Source organism: Malus sylvestris, chromosome 10, assembly GCF_916048215.2.
Source record: "Malus sylvestris chromosome 10, drMalSylv7.2, whole genome shotgun sequence".
NCBI lineage: Eukaryota > Viridiplantae > Streptophyta > Magnoliopsida > Rosales > Rosaceae > Malus > Malus sylvestris.
The window spans coordinates 19,777,520-19,798,534 of NC_062269.1; the positions used below are offsets into that span (position 1 = coordinate 19,777,520).

At 38.5% G+C, this 21,015-nt stretch overlaps 1 protein-coding gene across 1 annotated transcript; it reads left to right on the forward strand.

Moving 5' to 3' along the window:
* The first annotated feature begins 7,378 nt into the window (after window positions 1-7,378).
* Window positions 7,379-9,078, forward strand: LOC126584845 (cyclin-D4-1-like). The gene is made up of 4 exons (XM_050249215.1): window positions 7,379-7,839; window positions 7,952-8,243; window positions 8,345-8,478; window positions 8,622-9,078. Exons 1-4 carry the CDS (start codon window positions 7,546-7,548, stop codon window positions 8,865-8,867), a joined length of 966 nt encoding a protein of 321 aa, XP_050105172.1. The 5' UTR covers window positions 7,379-7,545; the 3' UTR covers window positions 8,868-9,078.
* Window positions 9,079-21,015: the final 11,937 nt, after the last annotated feature.

The window sequence follows — 21,015 nt, forward strand, 5'->3', positions numbered from 1 at the left end:
TCATCTATTAATGCATGTAAATTTCACATTACATTAACCACTCACATCAACCACTTGTTCGTGAACCACGAATGATAGTGTATTTATTGTCTCATTTTTGCCCCTTTTCGTTCTTTTCTTGACAAGTTCGGTTTTACTACCCACATTCTTCCATTACACGTTTCTCATTTCACCACCCATAGTGTGGCCCCGATGCTTCCTTTCTTCCTTAAAAAGATAATGGTACAGAGATCTTATTCTAAACACATGAATTGTCTCGTAATCTAAAGCTACGGGTGAAGAAAAGAAAGGTTAAGAGTCGCAGAGTAAGCTAAGTACTTACTCCAATCAAAACACACATATATATACATACACATACGGATCCTTTAACAAGAGAGATCTCCATTTAAAAAAAAAAATGGGAACATCCTATTGACCGTTGGATTGGCTTTAATGAAATTGTGTGATTGAAATTAAATCATAAGTCACACAATCTCAACCACACAAAGCCAAATCTAACGGTCAAGAGGATGTCCTTATTTTTTTTTTAAAATAAGGATCCCTTTTGTTAAAGGATATATATGTCACAAAATTTTCATTTTATTGTTTAATTGATGAGGAAAATTCTCAATCTGCTCTCTCATTCAATATAAGGTCTTAAAATAATTTTGCAATTATAGAAGTTTCAAATCTAAAACGTTTTAGTTTACTAATGAACTGAAACTCTTGTTTTTACTATAAGTCACGTGGAGGCAAATGTACATCATGAATTCTTTTTTAATAATGTCTTTCATGCACTTATTTTTACTTTTCATATATTTTTGTTAATTTTTTGTCATTAATCTTCTTGAAGTTATTCAATCCAACATCTGAAAATTGAAAGAGATGTATGAGAAATATAAATAAGTGTGAATAGTATTACCCTTGTTTTTATTTTTTGTTTTTTGTTTTTTTTTTATCACAAAAACAACTTTCATTACAATAAAAACTAACAAAGTTCAAAAAGAACCAGGTAACAACTATCGAGAAAGTTAAAGGCCTAAACAAAATAAAAGTAATAACCCAAGATACAAAACGAGGCTCACACAAACTTAAGCTCGAAGGCCGTAGAAAATAAACAATAAAAAACCTTAATATCTTTTTATAGTAGAATGTGTGTCACATATTCATTATGCAGAGGTCCTTCTGCTTTTAATGTGGAATCCATCAAGGGTTGAAAAACTTTAAAATTTCTTCTGGTTGAGATCTTATGGTCTGGTTAGTATTGGCAAAGATCTGGTTAGTATTGACTTGATTTGGACTAAGTGGGCCTTATTGGGCTACTGTATATCTCTCTCTTTTTGCTTGACGGACATCACCAGGTGGTAGTAATTAAAGTTTCGAACTCATCACATGTATACATATATATATATATATATATATATATATATATATATATATATATATATATCTCGTCTTCGTTGAAGTCTTCGTTGAACTTGTAAGTCAAATTATTAACGACAACTACATGAAAGGTTAGTTTTAATAAATTGTTCTTGTTCAATACTACTATCCTCAGAGGCATATCATCCTTTATATTGAAACTATAAATCAATATTGGATTATAAACAACACTTCTTGAAACCCTTGATAGCTTAAATAAGCACTAAAAATGTTTTGCTAATGTATAATCCTACAAAGCAAATGCGTGATTTAAGTTAAGTTGACTACAAAAATGTGCTCTCTTTAATAGTTAAATTCCAATCTCACTAATTTAGAATATATTAACTAGAATATTACTTGAATAAAAAAAAATGTCGAAGTCTATGACATACTTTCTCAAATTTCACGAAACCTTACAAAACTTATATTTTGTTGTGGTCTAAATTTAACTGAAAGATAGAGTGAGAGAAAAGAGAGCTATAGAAAAATTCTGTCTATTTTTTCCTACATTATCCCTTTATTTATAGTAAACCTAGCAGACTTGCTTGTCCTACAAGTAAAAAAGCTTAATGGGACAACCCGTCCCTAAATTTTCTGATTTTATTAATTTTAAATGAGTGAATTGACGAAATGCCCTTAGAGGCGAGGGTGTTGACTTTCGTTGACCAATGTATTGTAAGATGTATGAAACATTCTTCTGGCGTATCCTCGTAATGCTCGTCACTACAAACACATGGCGCAAGCGGAATCGAATTTAGAGCTATGATAGAGATTTTACGGACCTAAGAACGTGAAGGGCAATTTGGTAATTTCAATTGGGAGATATTTTGTGGCTTGTTTTGTGAGCCACGTGGGGCCCACACCCCATACTCTTCCCTTTTTGTCGTGTCTCCCATTTTCCTGGCTCTTCATTCATTGGTCAATCCCTTTCCTTACTTACCACTCTCTTGCTGACACCTCACCTCATTACTCAACTCTCTCTCTATTCAATTATCCTTCACAACTCTTTTTCTCTCTCTAACTTAGGACCCTTTCTCCTTCTCGGCAAGCTGAGACTTTCACACCTCACTACTCTGGCGAGCTTCATCACCTCCGTCGCACCACACCACCATCACCACTTCATTCTTTTTCTCAAACCCAGGCCAAAATCCTTGAATCTCGACAGTGACAGACCACTGTACATGGTTTTCTTATCCCGACAAACTCCGGCGAGTTCTCGTCATCTCTAGCGAAAGTAAGGCCTGAAACATTCCTATAAATTTGTATATCGTGCCTAGAACTAAGATTGGGATGTTTTTTAGACGGTTTAGTGGTGTTTGGACGTAGGAATCACGTCGGGGAAGAATTTCCCAATTTCCAGAGAGGAACTCGAGATTTTGCAGGATTTCTCCTGCGAACTCCAGCCATGGCAAGAGACCATGATGGTAGAATCTTGTCCTTTACGTCCTTAGCTTCGTTTTGATTTTTGAATCATTGAAAATGATCGAGTTTTGAACCCAAATCGGAGTTCGAGAAATTTCCCAGCCAAACCAACCCAGAAATCGACCTTCATCTTCGCTGGGTCCGACGGGTACAACCCACGAGCCCAATGGGGTAACCCGACCCGATGTAGGAAAAAAAAAGCCCAAGCCCACAACCCGTTTACCCAAACCCGGATCTGTAGGCCGGATCCACTTAGCGATTGAAGAGGAATATTCCTTCTAATGAGGGAATATTCTGTTAAAGTTAATTGTTGATCGTTAGTTGACTTTTTCGAAATTTTCTTGAAGCCTACCTAGGCTAATTTTGACGTCCCAAGTCCATTTTTGACATCAATTTAGGGAAATTCTGAAGTTTTAACATAGTTGACCACCAGTGCGTCTCGATTGACTTGTTAGGGTTGACCGTCGACTTTTCGTTGACTTTTCACAAAATTTGTTGGGGACCCCTTTTAGCGTAATTCGACATTCTAATTCCAAATCTACACTCCATTTTTTCAAATTTAGTCATTTTAGTTGAGTTTTAGTAACGGGCCCTAATATTATGCTTAGGTGCGATTACTATTGGAGACTCCTGCTTCCTAGCTTGAACGGATGTGACACTGCAAGTAACTGTGAGTGGGTCTTTTCTTTTATATAGTATACAATATATATATATATATATATATATATATTTGGTAGTTTCCATTTATACATTTCATAAAGAGTTTTCTACAATACGCCTATATTAGCGTGACATTTATAAGATTTAGAGCATTGATAAAAGTTATGAAGTTATGCTACGTCTTACGGGATGCACAGGTATAAGTATTATTATTGATGCCTTAATTATATTTATGGCCATGAATAGTGTTATGGTGACATGAATTATCGATTTATCGTTGTGTGATTCTATTTACGTTATATGATCATCGTTGTTGCACCGATGTTACTATTCACCTAGGCCAGGGCTAGTCTTTCACGTGTATGTGCATATCGTACCATATGCTGACTTTGGATTCATTGTAAGTGTTAGTCCTGTCCTAGATTGCTATAGGCAATTAGGACTCGTATGTGCTACGCATAGCGCCAGTCTTCACGTGATTGTAATACTATAGCATATATCACTGTTACACCCAGTCCTATTCATGTCAAAATATCTCTGCATGAACTCGTGTGTCAGCATGTGTCGATGAGCACTCGATATGATATGTTTGCTTATGCGAGATTATATGATTACGGACATCATGTAGTTAATTACGAATTTTGTGACGTATTGTATTCTTGCGATATTACAAGCTATTGTAAGTATTTTCATACTATACATAGTATGTATATTTTGGAAACTATATTTGTTTTACGGCGATGGGTTATTATGTTTTCGAAAAGGTTTTTACAAAGCTTTATTTTCAAGCCCACCCACCCTTATTTTTTACCCTTCCAGGTTTTAATGGCTGAGCATTCATGTCGACGATAATTCTTGGCAAATCTTGGTATAGGTGGTTTCCTTCGATGGTATAATTCTCATTCTACTTTACTGTACTTTACTTATGCTATGACATCACATGTAAAATGGATTCATTCCTGCTCACAAGCGCACTCTTATATTTAGGCACTTTTAAGTTTAAATTTATTCACATTTTCCACATCACTACACTTTATGACTTTGTGACTCTCTGAGTGTCACCCAACACAACTCGATTCAGAGTTCAAGTTGACATTCCAGGTTGGGATGTGTCACCTAAGTTCTTCTAAATTATATAGAAATCATAAATACAATCTATTAAAAATTACACGATCATGTATGTGCTATAATTTAATTAACACAGTTTTTAATTATTTGTGACCATTTTTCTCCCTAAAAATATATTGATGAATTCACTGAAGAAAAAAAAATACTAAAACTTCAATGTGAAGACATGATGCACCACTGACGTATGTGCTTATGGTTGTAGTATCTTTCAAACAGTAGTATGACAAGGGACACCAAATTAGTCCCATCAATTTAATTTCCTAAAAAACAGAAACGAGAAATAGTAAGGAAAATATTTTAAAGCGAGATTTTTTATAATCTTTTTATCACTTTATAATTTAACGTTAATTTTTGTATTAATATTATAAAATATTATACTAAAAACATATACTGGCGAAGAGTCAAGTTTTATTTTTGAGAAATTCTTATTAGCATTATGTTGTAAAAACGTGAAAGTACATAATTAACTCAAATTGAAATAAGTATAAACCCAAATTGCTATGTAGAGAGTTTTATTTTTTCTTATCAAATGATAGATTTTTATTAAATTAAATGTTAGATTAATCACTAATAAAATTCAAATTCACACCATCATACAAAACTTAACTCATTTCTACTACTGTAATAAAAGATCACTGTGTAGAAAGTTGACTCATACACTTGCTTATACATCATTTAAGGACCATATTTAAGCGTCACTGTCATTGTTGTTCACAAAAACATCATTAGAAGAAAGTGCATCTCAGCAGTCCTATCAAGATCATGGAATCCACTCAATGGTCCACGAGTATTGCAACGCAAACCATCAAGTTCGTTTGTTTGTTTATTTTTTTTTTGTCAAAAAATAAATTTATTTGTTATATTAGACAATCTCTAAGATCATCTCCAACCCTGGGCTAAAAGCCAAATTACCCCTCAAATTACTCCCCCAAACACTCTCCAACCCATGCTAAAATTTTAGGCTAAATGCCAAATGCTATTTCTTGGCCAAATACCCCCCAGCTTTCCCCCCGGGCTAAATGCGAAATGTTTATCGGAATTTAAATTTTTTTAGATTAAAATGTTCATAAAATTAATTTACAATAATCTACATATTTATTTAAAAAAAAATTGATTTAAGAAAAAAATTTAGGCTAATTTCATTCTTTAATAATTCCGGGCTAAAATTTTAGGGTAGAAGAGTTGGAGCAGAAAAGATGTTTCTGGGCTAAAAGCTAAATTTTCCGGGCTAAAAAATTTGGCTTTTAGCCCAAGGGTTGGAGATGGTCTAAAGGAGATTTCAATATGTCAAATATAATTAAAAGACATTTAAATGTTTTCCAATAGATATGTCATAGATGATGTAGTATTTGAGTTATTTGACTCTTTACTTTCTAGCTGTCTTTTTTTTTACAGTAAACAAAGGAGTCAAATATATTTAATTTAATTTTTAATGTATTGGTCCCATTAATAATCAATAGAATAAAAACTAAAACTAATTTTGATTATTTTTTAATAGTTAATGTAACTCTAGGCCCAATAGTTCGCTACCGAAATCTCTTCCAACCCTCTCTCCCAAAAACCCTAGCTGCCTACCACTTCCCCCCCTCGCTGCTGGTCTTTGGCTATGGCTGGGGGCCGGTGGCAGGCCCTCTTTTCCTCTTCCTAGCTCTCCCTTTCCCCACTCTTCCCCATCCCAGCCTTCCCCCTTAGTTTTTTTTGATTTTTTTTCCACCTCTCTCCGCCCCCTTCCCCCGAGTCTTTACCTCTCCCCCTCCCCCGTGTGTCCCTTCCCCGACCCCTTTCCCTTTCAAGCTTATCCTTCCCTACGCTAACTACGCCGCCCCTTTTAGTTTCTTCCTTCCCTGCTTTCTCCCCCACCCTTTGCACGCCTATCCTGTGATTTCAGGTCTCCTCCCCAAATCCGGGTTTGCCCTTTTCAAGGCTCTCTTGATTTGGGTTTGATGGGTTTTCTAGATTTGGTTGTGGCTCCCTTCGGCTTGTGCGGTTTGGTTTTTTGGTGTGTGGATGTCGGCATTCCATTGCCGGGATGCATCGGATGTTGGTCTCTTCTCGATTTATTTCCCTTCGGTTCGCCTCGGGCGAGGTTTATGTAATTTTAGTTTTATTTAATTTTCATAGATTAGTACTAGTCTTCCTAGGAAAATTGCTCTCTAGGGTTCCTAGGTCTCCTTAGGTTCTCTAGGATAGCGCCTGTTTGAAGATTGATTACGGCGTTTGGTGTCGAGTTACCTTCAATTTGTTGGAGACATTTTCAGCTGGTGGTTCAGGCTGGTTTTGCAGCGTGTGGAAATGACTATGGAAGCCATGGTTGCATGCTTTGCCACATGGTTAACGCTTACAGCACATCAATGATTATACGCTATATGTTTGGTGGGGTGGAAGATTCCCCTGATTTGCTTAGGGATATCTTGTAATTTGATTATGTATTGACATTTGGGGATATGTCATTTCGTCGTGCGGGATGCTCTTTTTTCTTAGATCGGATTGAAAGCTTCGACAAGATTTTATCGAAGCCCAATATGCACACTATTCTAAGTTTGTTGTCAGTTTGTACTTGTATTGCTTTGTTTGCAATGAATATCAAATATCGTATTTCTCTAAAAAAAACATGTAGGCCCAATAAAATAATAAAATAAATATTTGACATATTCATTAAGAAAAAAGAATTTAGCACTTATATTCAGTTTGCCATATCAGCTATTAAATAAAATTTTGACATACTATTTTTGAGGTCCTCTTTGAATATGATTTTAAATGTTAAATTAAGAAGCTGAGAGAGTTTGACCCATCTTCCCCTCCATCCAACACACAAACAACCACACAAAAACACAAAAGAGCAACAAAGCAAGCAACACACACTCCACTCCCCCAGAGTGACACAGCCATCGGACCCAAAACCCTGTAAGACACACACACAATGCCATTTCAGCAATGACCACCAAACCCACCACCACCTTCTCTCACCACCAATGTCTTCCTCTTCCTCCTCCGCCTGATGATACCACCACCACCTCCAGTCTCACCCATCTGATCGACTCCGAGCCCAACCACATGCCCTCCCCATCCTACATCTCCAGGTTCCGCGACCGTACGATCGACCTCACCGCCCGCCAGGACTCCATCAACTGGATCTTAAAAGTCCACGCCCACCACCGCTTCTCCCCCCTCACCGCCTTCCTCTCCGTCAACTACTTCGACCGCTTTCTCTCCTCCCACTCCCTCCCGGTAACAAACCTCCCCCAGAAAAAAAAAAAAAAAAAAACGCATTTTCCGGGAAAATTTCAATGCTGACGTGTCTGACCCCTTACTTTTTAATACATTTTATTTTTTGGTGCAGCGACACAGCGGGTCGTGGCCGTTTCAGCTGCTGTCCGTCGCCTGTTTGTCTTTAGCCGCGAAAATGGAGGAGCCGAACGTCCCGTTCATCCTGGACCTCCAGATCTTCGAGCCCAAGTTCGTCTTCGAGCCCAAAACGGTCCAGCGGATGGAGCTCCGGGTTATGGGTATTCTCAATTGGAGGCTCCGATCCGTCACCCCTTTCGATTTCCTTCCCCATTTCGTCTCCAATCTTCCCTCTTCCTCCTCTCTCCTAGCGGCCTCCTCCAATTTAGTTCTCAGCACCATTCGTGGTAATTTTACTGATTCGCTACCCGATTAAAAAAACCCATATTTTAATTGTTTTTAATTAAAGGATTTTGGCGTTTAATTTTGGCTTTTGATGTTCTCTCAGTGATTGACTTCTTGGGTTTTTCACCTTCGACGGTTGCCGCCGCGGCTGTGCTCTGCGCCGCCGGTGCAAGCGTTGATTTTGCGGCGGATGGAGATCGCCAAATGGCAGCTTTTTTCCACGAGAGAGTGAACAAAGTATAGCATTTGCCGCGGGTGTTTTAGCAATATGTGATTTTTTCAGGGCTGTTCTGTGAATAATTAAATTGTTTTAAGTCAGAATCGAAAAGTTGAGAAACATAGAAACCTTTCGTGGTAATATTTTTGTTTATTGGGGACAGGAAAGGGTGAGAAGCTGTCGCCAACTCATGGAGGAGTACCTGCTTGACACGTGTCCCTCTTCCCGCCATAAACGGCCGAATTCCGGATCGGCGCCGTCGGCTCCAGCAAGCCCAATCGGCGTGCTCGACGCGGCTTCTTGTGCAAGCTGCGACACTCGCTCCGAAAATCCTGGATCTACCATCCAAGCAGAGCGGCCAACCAAGCGGCTCCGACCCTCCGCTGCCACTGATGAACAGCCGCCGTAGATATTGCCGGAGAGTTCAAGGAGCCGCCTGTTTAATTAATCCCTGAAGCTCTCTAAATTTTTGTTCTTATAATTTTTATGGATGACATTTTTATTATAAGATGGACGGCCGGAATTATAGAGTTGATAAATTATAATATAATAAGTTATATATATGTTGAGAATGATGACTTTTATTTTAGTTCAATAAGTCAAAATCCCGTTATTTAGTATTACGGTGTACTGATATTTTTTTTTTAAAGGAAAAGGTTTTAGGTTTTGATTTTTGTCAAATGCGAGTTTGAATCATATTATTGTTAATTTATTGTGAGACTAATCTCGTTCTCTTTCCTAGTGTAAATAATATTGTTTGGTAAAAAAAAAAGTTAAAATCCCTACTTCAGTACAAATTTTTTAACCAAACGAGATTGAACTTTGGTATGTAGGAGAAAATTGAAGTAGGGAAGCGGAGCTGAGGGTAAACGGTTGAGATTGAACTTTCTTATATTTTGATCTGACGTGATTCATGCTAGTTCATCTTGCGGAGCGAAAAAAAAGGATTTGGATCCTCTCCTGAGCTAATGGAGAGGATCCTCCTGATCACTAATTATAGACCGTTAGATTTTTATCCAACTGTTATAATTATTATAATTTTAAAGGAATCCTCCTGTTTGTAGCCGTTGGATAAAAATTCAACGGTCCATGATTAGTGGTCAGAAGAATCTCTCAATTAGCTCAGGAGAGGATCCAAGTCCGAAAAAAAAAGCACACTGCCATAACTTGCTGATCTAACCCGCATTATTATATTGAGGGGTTTAGGAGTCTAATGATGTTTCAATTATTAATATTTCGGATGCACTTACACTTCACTTAAATCATGTCTGCATGAAAACCCAGCTTTGGCCATAACGTAACGTTACGTATTATCCATACTACGAATTACGTGATGTTGCCGCCACGTGTCTGACATACAGTTCAATGCGGGTGGAAGTATAAGTAAAAGTGGAGGGCAGAATAGTAATTGACATATTTAAGAAAGGACAAAGATCTTGTGGTTGGCGTGCCGGGGCGTTTTGGCGGGAATGACGTGCGGTGACGGCTTGAGGGGTGGGTGTGTGCCACGTAGAGAGGGAATTTGGAGGGAAAATTTCTCAGTGGGGGGCCGGGGGTGGGGGGAAGTGGGAGACAGAGGGATGGGGAGAATCAGAGCCGTCCACGTGTAAGGAGATAAGGGGTTGAAGAGCAGTATGTAAGACTAGTGAGAGGCAAGGATTTGATTTGATGGCTGGAGGGGACCAAAATAAGCAGGTCACATCGGGAAACAGGAGCCAGCAAGAAACTACTCGTCTGAAATTTACAAAGTAGAAGCGAGACGCTTGTGGTGAAAAGATGTTTAATTTCCTTTTCGAAACATGGGTTAGTCATCTGATTCAGTCTTTCCTTAGTTGGATCCTAAATATGCAATAATGCAAAACTAAAACATATCTTGGCTTACCCAAGGGAAATCTTTTGTGTTTACTTTATTAAATTAAAGCCCTTGCGTAAACCTTTTGAATTATTTTGGCCTTTTTGTGGGGCTAAGATCAACTAATACATAACAAATGGGACAATTGTATCTCGTAATTTAATAAAATAAAATTATTAACTGAGGGAGGAACCCCACTTCCAGGCTGTATGGAAAGTTGGATATGGGAATGGGACCCAAATTAAGTTCAAAATTTTCCAACCGTGCAAGTATATGCATGTAATGTATTACGGGTGAGGTCCAGCTTTCTGTGTACATGTGAAATCTGGGCTTGAGACAAGGAATGAGGCCTCCGCAGGCCCGCAAATAGAGTGCAGGTCCTTCATATATAGTAAAGGCCACTCCACAGTCCACAGGCCTATGCGAGAGAGAGAGAGAGAGAGAGAGAGAGGGAGCGGGCAGTGACCCTGCAATTGTAGGACACAGGGACCTCCAAACTCCGCGGGGAAATGGAAAGATGCCAATGCATGAGACAAAACGGCATTGACAGCCTTCACGTTGTATTCAAGCTCCCTTCACCCACCCACCACTTGTACAGTACGTACCCTCTCTCTCTCTCTCTCTCTCTCTCATGCGTGAAACGAGACCAAGTGTTTCAGCTGCGTGTCTGTCCCATCAATGTGTTCTTGTGGTTTTGCAGGCAGGCTAGGGTTAATTATTTGTTTTGGTGGTCATTTCATATCAATACAATCTATGGACTATCGACACCCCGTTGCTAGTTAGTAATTGTGCGTGCGCGCGCGCATGTTCTTGGGTTTGTGCCCTTGTATATGTTTCTCTTGTACCTCTTTTTTTTGTTTTGTTTTTTGAGTTTTACCTTTTGAGTCATCTTAGACCATCTCCAATCTTTGAGCTAAAAGTTAAAATTTTTAGCTCAGAAACAATTTTTATACTTCAACTCTTCTGGCTTAAAATTTTAGTCCAAGATTATTAAAGAATGAATTTCGGCTAATTTTTTCTTAAATTAACTTTAAAAAAAAAAATTATGTAGACCATCGTAAATTAATTTTATGAAAATTTTAACATAAAAATATTTAAATTCCGATAAATATTGAAATTTTTTATAAACATTTCAATCATGATCACTACTTTGCAAGGAAGATAGATGTCTTAGGCCGACAAAGTCTATCACCTCATTGGAAGCTCACATCTACATTTCAGATGCTAGCTAATGGGTGCTCTGCATACTCAACTGATGAGTATTGTCGACTTGCGGAGACAACTGCTATTGAGAACCTGAAGCCCTTCCATAAAGTGCATGCTTTGTTAATAGTCTTCCACCGATTGTAAACACCACCACCTTCCCTCCCGCTGCCGTTGCAGTTTTTCTGGAACTTTTCAATGATTTTATCCCACAAAAAACATTTTTATTTTGATTCGTGGCAACTGCACTATCTTCGCTAACAGAAACTCATGCCAATCATAAAGCAACATCTTCCTCACAGGTCCAATTACGACCTCTAATATGCGCTCTTGCCATGTTGAAAATTTTGGAAATGGAAAGAAATGGTAGAAAGAAGAATTGGAAGAATTGTAGGAGAAAATTAAGTTTTGTGTGGATGTTTGAACAAATACATAGGTATTTATAGAGTTTTTGGGTGAATTTTGAGTTAAATAATTTTTTTAATTATTTTAGCCGTTGGTTTTAAATTTGGGATGTTAGATCTTTTTTTAACCGTTAGATTTGATTATATTTGATCTCAGCCGTTAGATTCAATGTATTTTAAAATTACATTTTTTTAAAAACAAAATTTGAATCTGGACCGTTGGATCAACCAGCGGTCCAAAAGTAGCAGCCGTTCGATGCAAAAAAGAGCCGTTGGGCTCTTGATGGTGGCCGATAACGACCCTGACAGTGGGTCCCACCATGTTGAGCGCTAAGGCCTCAGCCCGCACGGGGAGAGTGGGGCGCATCTTGGGGCTGAATGTGGGCTGGGTTTCGGCGAGTCCACGTGTTTGTGGGCTAATTCTTGGGGGGTATTTGACTTTTGTTTGGCATTTGGCTTTTAGCCCAAACATTTAGGTTGGTTTGGGTTTTAGGAGGGGGAATAAATGGAAAAATTTGGCTTTTAGCCTAGGGTTGGGTTCAGTCTTACTGATCTTACTCTTTCATTGGGTACAAAGTTTTGAGGTAAACTTCAAATAAAGATAAATTAGTCGCAAACTGTGTGTTAAGTAAATAATATCGATCTAGGTGTTTCTGCATTTGTGATGAATGAGAGTTGGAACTTGGAGCATGTGATTTCACAACTGTTGGAACCTAAACTCTCTTTGGAGTCGAGGATCGAAGGCAGCAAGGAGTTTCCCAAGCATGGTTGCTGTCTGCATTGAAGAAAAAAGAAGAAAAAAAGGTTTTATCCTCCAACGGCTAGTTTCAGTTTAAACGTATGTGTGAGTGACAAGTGTACACTCCAGATTAGATCACTTAAAACCCAAATGAAGGGTTAGGATTTAATTTGGAGTAGTAAGGATGAAATAGTTGTTAAGTTTCTTGTCACCCACTCTTTTAAAGAAATACGGGTCTTGGCAATGCACCATACCTTACAAACATTCCCCTATTTAATGAAATTATAGCTGGTGCATTTCTGCACAACCTTGAATCCTAGCTCCATTTTCTACTCAGTTCGAACCATCTAAACCAATCAAACAATTCAATCAAAACACTTCAAACAACAAACTTTAACATGGCCTCAGAGCGTAGTTTCTGATCTTGCAACTTTCCGGGCATTTTCTATGCAAAGTTGAGATCTTTGAGAGCACTTACATAGTGTCCCCAATAACAACAACCAAAAACAAAACCTGCAAAATGAAGGGATCCAGTAGCAGTGAGCTAAAAGCTCCAGTCTTTGATGAGGAGACCTATGACTTTTGGAGAATAAGGATGACAACCATTTTCAAGTCCTATGACCTTTGGGATATGGTTCAATACGGGTATGAACTACCTAAAACGAAGATCGATGCTCTAGAGAAGGATCTCACAGAGAAGCAAGCTGCAACATTGAAGCGGAATTGGATGAATGATGCTAGAGCTATTGGAATCATCTAAGGTGTTGTCTCAGACACCATTTTCCCAAGAATAGCAAATGAAGAAACTGCAAAGGGAGCTTGGGAAGTTTTACAACAAGATTATAGAGGAGACACCAAAATGAGAAAGGTTATTCTTCAATCCCTTAGAAGAGATTTTGAGTACACAAGAATGAGGGAAAATGAGTTGTTGAAAGACTATTTTTCTAGGCTATTTGATGTTGTAAACAAAATGAAAACTTATGGTGAAGAACTTCCAAATGAGAGAGTTGTCTAAAAACTGCTGATTAGTTTGACTACACCTTATGATTCAATAGTGAGTGTCGTTGAGGAAACCAAAGACACTGAGACATTAAGACTCTTAGTGTGCAAGATGTGATGGCATCATTGAGAGTTTTTGACCAAAGACTCGAGAGGCATGCTGATTTTGCCACTGAGAAAGCTTTTCAATCACTCAATGTTGGATATAGTAGCCAAACTGATGCAAACAAGTAGAAATCATAGTGGAAGGGAAAATCCAAAAGATGGGAAGGAAAGGGGTACCAAAACTCTAGACCTAACCAAGGCAGTAACACAAATGAAGGTCCAAGAACCAGACAACAATGCAAGCACTATGACAAATCCCATCTTGGGGAGTGTTGGTTCAAGGACAAGCCTAGATGCCACAAATGCAACAAGTTTGGACACATTATGAAGGATTGCAGATAAAGAAATGTGCAACAAGTGAACTGTGCAAACCAAGTGGAAGAAGAAGCAAATGTGTTTTGTGCTTTCAGTGCCAAAATGGAGAAAAACTGTGAAGTATGGTATATAGACAGTGGCTGCATCAATCACATGACTGCACATGAGTCATTACTCATTAACATTAACACAAACTTCATTGGAAAGGTGAAAATAGGGGATGGAAACATTGTCAAAGCCACTGGAAAAGGAACTCTGGTCATTAACACCAAGAAGGGAAGAAGATGCATAAAGGAGATGATGTTAATGCCTAGATTGGATGAAAACCTACTTAGTGTGGTCAAATGATGGAACGTGGCTATTTTCTACTCTTTGGGGGAACTGTGGTCGAAATATTTGATGACAAGTCCCTATCAAACCTAGTGACTAGAGCGGAAGTGAAAAACAGAAGCTTTCCACTTATGTTGAAGTACCTTGAAGAAGTGGCAAGAAAGGCAAGTGTGACTGGCTCATTGAAGCTATGGCACAAGAGGCTTGGTCACTTAACATGACAAGCTTATAAAATCTGCAAAAGCATGAAATGGTACAAGGCATACCAAAGTTGGATCAATGCAGTGAAACCTGTGAAGGGTGTGTGTTTGGCGAGCATCACAGAGATCCATTTGAAGCTTGAAAGACTTGGAGGGCAACAATGCCACTCGAATTGATTCACACGGATGTATGTGGACCAATGCAAACAACAACAATCAGTGGAAACAGGTATTTCCTAACCTTTATTGATGATTACTTAAGAATGTGTTGGGTGTATTTCATGAGGTTCAAATCTAAAGTGTTCACAATATTCAAGAAGTTCAAGGTAATGGTGGAATTGCAAAGTGAGCACCAAATCAAAAGACTAAGAAGTGATAGGGGAGGTAAGTACACCTCACTTGAGTTCAATACATTCTGTGAAGATGTGGATTGGTGAAGCAACTCACTGTGGCTTATTCACCATAACAGAATGGCATTGCAGAAAGGAAGAATATGACTATAGTCGAAATGGCTAAGTCTATGATGCATGAGAAGAACATGCCCTATACATTTTGGGGTGAGGCAGTGAATAATGCTGTGTACCTATTGAATAGGTGCCCTACCAAGACATTGGACAAGAAGACACAATTTAAGGCTTTCAGTGGAAGAAAGCCATCTGTGAAGCACCTGATAGTGTTTGGCTTAGTGTGCTATACCCATATTCCTCAACAACTAAGGCACAAGTTGGAGAAATCAAGCAACAAGGGTGTTTTTATGGGTTATGGTACCAGTTAGAAAGGGTATAGGGTATACAATCTGTCAACTCTAAAGATAAACCTATCAAGGGATGTTATCTTTGATGAGGGGTCCACATGGAATTGGGAAACAAGTGTATAAGAGAAAGACAGTGTCTCTCTACAACTTGACCTTAACAATGGGCAAACAAGGCCGCCTATGAAGATCTCAATTCAAGAAGAAATTACATAGAATGGTGACACACAAGGGACTCCACAACAAGCTAGCATGAGTCCACAACCAAGTCAATCACAGATCACAACACCAAGCTCAACTCTAGTAAGGTTAAGAAGCTTGGATGAGATATATGCTACATGTAATTACTGTGTAGTGGAACCAGAAGCATATGAAGAAGTTGAGAAAGACAAAGCTTGGAAGAAAGCAATGAAGGAAAATCTTGAAATGATAAAGAAAAATGACACTTGGGAACTTGTAAATCGACCAAGTGACAAGCCTGTGATTAGAGTGAAATGGGTGTACAAAACCAAGCTCAACCTACATGGTTCTATGCAAAAGAACAAGGCCAGGTTGGTGGCCAAATGTTACTCACAGAAACCAGGTGTAGACTTTAATGAGACTTTTGCTCCAGTAGCAAGGTTAGACATTATAAGGACTTTGATAGCCCTAATAGACAAAATGGATTAAAAGTTACATCAATTGGATGTGAAATCTGCATTTCTAAATGGAGTGCTAGAGGAGGAGGTGTTTGTGGAACAACCTCAAGGGTTCACAAGTCAAGAGTTTCCAAAGAAGGTGTACAAGCTAAGAAAGGCACTCTATGGCCTAAAGCAAGCTCCAAGAGCTTGGTACAATGATATTGATTCCTATTTCACTGAGAAAGGATTTCAGAAAAGTCTTAGTGAAGCTACACTCTACACCAAAAACAGAAAGCAATAAGACACTCATTGTATCAATCTATGTGGATGATGTTGTCTACACTGGAGATGATGATGCAATGATTGCATAATTCAAGGAAGAAACGATGGAAAGGTATGAGATGACTGACCTAGGCCTTTTGCATCACTTCCTTGGGATTGTGGTAATTCAAGAAACAAGTAGCATCTTCATTCATCAAAAGAAGTATGCTGAAACATTGCTTGAAAAGTTTGGTTTAAAGGGAAGCAAACTAGTCTTTACACTCTTAATTGCAAATGAGAAGCTTAAGAATGATGATGGAAGTGAATATATGGATGCAATTCTCTACAAGAGCATTGTTGGCAGTCTATTGTACCTAACTGCAACAAGGACGGATCTAATGTTCTCAGTAAGCTTACTTTCTAGGTTTATGCAGAATCCTAGCAAGATACATATGGGGACAGCTAAGAGAGTGCTAAGATATGTGTAAGGTGTTGGAAATGTGCCCTAAAACCAATCATATGATGATACTTTACGGACATTTCACATGTTAAACTAATATAGTTTAATTTAAAGGGCAAAGATTATTGTTTGAGGCCGTCTCATATAAATGTTATACACTTAAATGATAAGTCCAAGGAATATATAATTGGGAGAATGCGATCTAAAGAAGTTAGATTCATGAGACCATTCTTTTTCGTATACATATCCTAAACGTTCCTGATCATATGATTGCCAATTGGGCATTGACAATCCGTTAAGATCAGTACGTGCTATGTCTTCTCTTAGGGAGAGTGATTGGTCTTGAGTTATTGGTGTGACTGACACCAAGACAAGTACGTAGGTGCTCAATAGAGACTGAGTTCACTGAACATGATCAACAAAGAGTTCTCATACTCATGTCACATGAGAACTCATGGTTGGGATAATGCAAAGTAGTCATTTGACCTGAGGCATCATAGTTGTCTTGTGGTTAGGTCCTTGATCTTTGATTATGTCAAAGTCACTCAATTCGAGGGTGTCCACGACATAGTTGGGGTTAAGCCACTTAGCCATGGAGGCAAGTGAATGCGCAACAAGGGATCTTTAACCTTCAAACTGTTTGAGGGAGAATACTCTATGATATGATTAAGAATCTCTGGCAAGAGTATGAATAAGATTTAGGAAGTCGTTCCAAATCACATTCAAGGTAATCATATAAGTAAATGAATCACATTGGATAGTAGACATGAATAAACTATCAAACCAAACAATGTGGTCAAGAGTATTATATTAGAGAAAGACCGTATTGCATTGTAATCCTAAATTGAATAGGTTCTCCACCTCTTCTGATTAGCTTGGGTAACCATGACATACTGCTAGGTGTCACTCATGGTTTGTGAAAGCCCTAAACATGTATAATCACTAAAGGGAGAATTGAAAGTAAGTTTCAATTCACAATCGATTTGAAAGAGTTCTAATCGCCCACTGCCTCGTTAAAAGGAACCTAATGGATCGCACACCGTATAAGGTAATGCTTGAAGGATTTGATGGAGATGAGTAAGGACAATTAAATGGTTTAATTGTTTATGGCAAGAATTAATTAATATGTTAATTAATCAAATGAATAAGTTCATTTTAAACCTTGAGTTAGTTTTGGACCTTAAAGCCCAAATTGGGCTTCGAATCGTCAAGCCCATTAGCTTAAGTTGTATGACACCTTAACAAACAAAATTCAAGAAGCCCAAAACAACCCAAAGGCTTGGGAAAACCGGCCATAGAGAGAGGAAGGGCCTTTTGGTCCTAAATGCATACAAAAGTTGAAAGCATAGAAGAGGTATCTTTGCTCCATCTTCATTAGGGTTTTCTAAGGATGAAAAGTGAGAAAAACTCTCTCTCTTTTCTCTCTAGAATAGCCGGCCACCATGGGAGAGTTTACTAGCATCTAACACTTCCATGGCTACTCATCTTCGTCCTCAACCATCCTTGGTGTTGGAACTTAGAGGTCTCAAACTTTGGGGACTTTTGGAGAAACTAATTTTTCCATCCACATCCAAGAAGGCATGGAGCCAAGAAGCAAAGTTCCTCCATCCACATCCATGGAGCCAAGGAGTAAGGTGACAAAGGAAAGAAGGCCCTCATATGGGTGATTAACCTTTGCTAAGCAAATAGGTGTTTCAAAGGTATAAAGTTTCTCAACTCACTTTGTTTTGAGTTGAGTCTTGGTTCACCCTTCTACAAGGCTTTGAATTTCATGGATAATGTTTTGTTTTGAGTGCATACAAGCATGATTCTGCCTTTAAATGTGTTGATGCACAAAATCAGTGAGGACTTTCGTACAACAGAAAGTGTTAAGTTTGTGACCTTCGTTAGATTACTCCGGTCACTAGTGTGGATAAGTATGTAAATGGATAAAGACAGGGAAGCAAACACAAGATGTACGTGGTTCACCAAGATTGGCTACGTCCACGGAGTAGAGGAGTTCTCATTAATTGTGAAGGATTTACACAAGTACATAGGTTAAAGCTCTCCTTTAGTGAGTACAAGTGAATGATTTAGTACAAATGACATTCGGAAATATTGTGAGAGAATGATCTCTATTTATAGAAGAGAGTTTCTAGTTTCATTCTAACATTAACACGTGTCGTGTTGTGATTGGCTTCTGACATAGACACTGAAGGAAGATTTTGTGAAAACATGTTCATTTGAGCAACATCATATAGCATGCAATTAACAATTAAAGGCAGAATCATGCTTGCATGCACTCAAAAACAAAACATTACCCATGAAATTCAAAGTCTAGTAGATTGGTGAACCAAAACTCAACTCAAAACAAAGTGAGTTGAAATCATACATTTGTAGATTCCTCTTTGCATAAGCAAAGGCTAATCACCCATAGAGAGGGCCTTCATTCCTTGCATCTAAAATCTATGGATTTGGATGGATGAAAAGGTTTCTCCAAGTTCCCAAAATTGAGAACCTCTAAGTATCTTCACCAAGGTTAGATTGGAGAAGAAATGAGTGACCTTGGAGTAGTTAGTATGGCTAGATACACCCTCTAAAGGGCCGGCCTCTTTAGAGAGGAATGGAGAGACATGTTCTCTCCAATTTTCTCCAAAACAAACCCTAAATGAATTTTGGCTATAAAGTCATATTTATACCTTTATTCATTTGAGTGGCAAACTTGTAATTAAAACAAGTTCACTACCCTTCCTCTAAATGGCCGGCCATGGGGTTTTGTTTGGGCTTTTGGGCCTTTGTGAATTAAGTTGTCATACAACTTAAGTCAATGGACTTGACGTTCGAAGCCCATTGGGCCTTGAGGCCCAAAACTAACCCGTGGTCTTTTAACGAACTTTATTCGTTTGACTAATTAACATATTAATTAATCCTTGCCATAAATAAATAATTAAACCATTTAATCATTCTTACTCATCTCCATTGTTTTTTCAATCTCCACCTTACACGGTGTACGATCCATTAGGTTCCTTTTAGCGAGGCAGTGGGCGATTAGAACTCTTTCAAATCGATTGTGAATTGAAACTTACTTTCAATTCTCCCTTTAGTGATTACACACGTTTAGGGCTTCCACAAACCATGAGTGACACCTAGCAGCATATCATGGTTACCCAAGCTAATCAGAAGAGGTGAAGAACCTATTCAGTTTGGGATTACAAATGCAATACGGTCTTTCTCTAATACAATACTCTTGACCACATTGTTTGGTTTGATAGTTTATTTATTCATGTCTACTATCCAATGTGATTCATGTGCTTATATGATTACCTTGAATGTGATTTAGAACGACTTTTCTAAATCTCATTCATACTCTGGCCAGAGATTCTAAATCATATCATAGAGTATTCTCCCCCAACGGTTTGAAGGTTAGAGATCCCTCGTTGCGCATTCACTTGTCTCCATGACTAAGTGGCTTAACCCCAATGATGCCGTGGACACCCCGATGGGGTGACTTTGACATAATCAAAGATCAAGTACTTAACCACAAGACAACTGTGATACCTCAGGTCAAAGGATTACTTTGCATTATCCCAACCATGAGTTCTCATGTGACATGAATATGAGAACTCTTCGTTGATCGTGTTCAGTGAACTCATTCTCTATTGAGCCACGTACTTGACTTGATGTCACACACACCAATGACTCGAGACTAGTCATTCTCCCTGAGAGAAGACACAGTACGTACTGATCTTAACGGACTGTCAATGCCCAATTGGCAATCCTATGATCAGGAACATTTAGGATGTGTCTACGAAAGAATGGTCTCATGAATCTAACTTCTTTAGATCGTATTCTCCCAATCACATATTCCTTGGACTTTATTGTTTAAGCATATAACATTTATATGAGACGGCTCAAACAATAATCTTTGCCCTTGATATTAAACTTAGATTAGTTTAACATGTGAAATGTCCGTAAAGTATCATCATATGATTGGCTTTAGGGCACATTTCCAACAGACACGTGTCGCGCTGTGATTGGCCTCCTGGTTAGAGGGAAACTCTTTTAGGTCTTTGACGGTATAACGTTGACCGGTGCTTAGTAGTTTCGAGATTGGTCAAGTATGGTACAAACAGTGCTCCCCTAAGTTCTCGAGTGAGGGAAGTTCTTCGGTTGGGGACTTGCAAGATCCAAGCCATTGAGTAATCACGAAACTTCTGAGTACCAAAATGTGGTATCATTTTCACTTGCCTTATCTGTCTCATATGTAGATGTGGCATCTTCTCTGGAAGTACTTTTCCTCCATCTAAGGGTGGTATCTTTAACCGATGAAGATGCACAA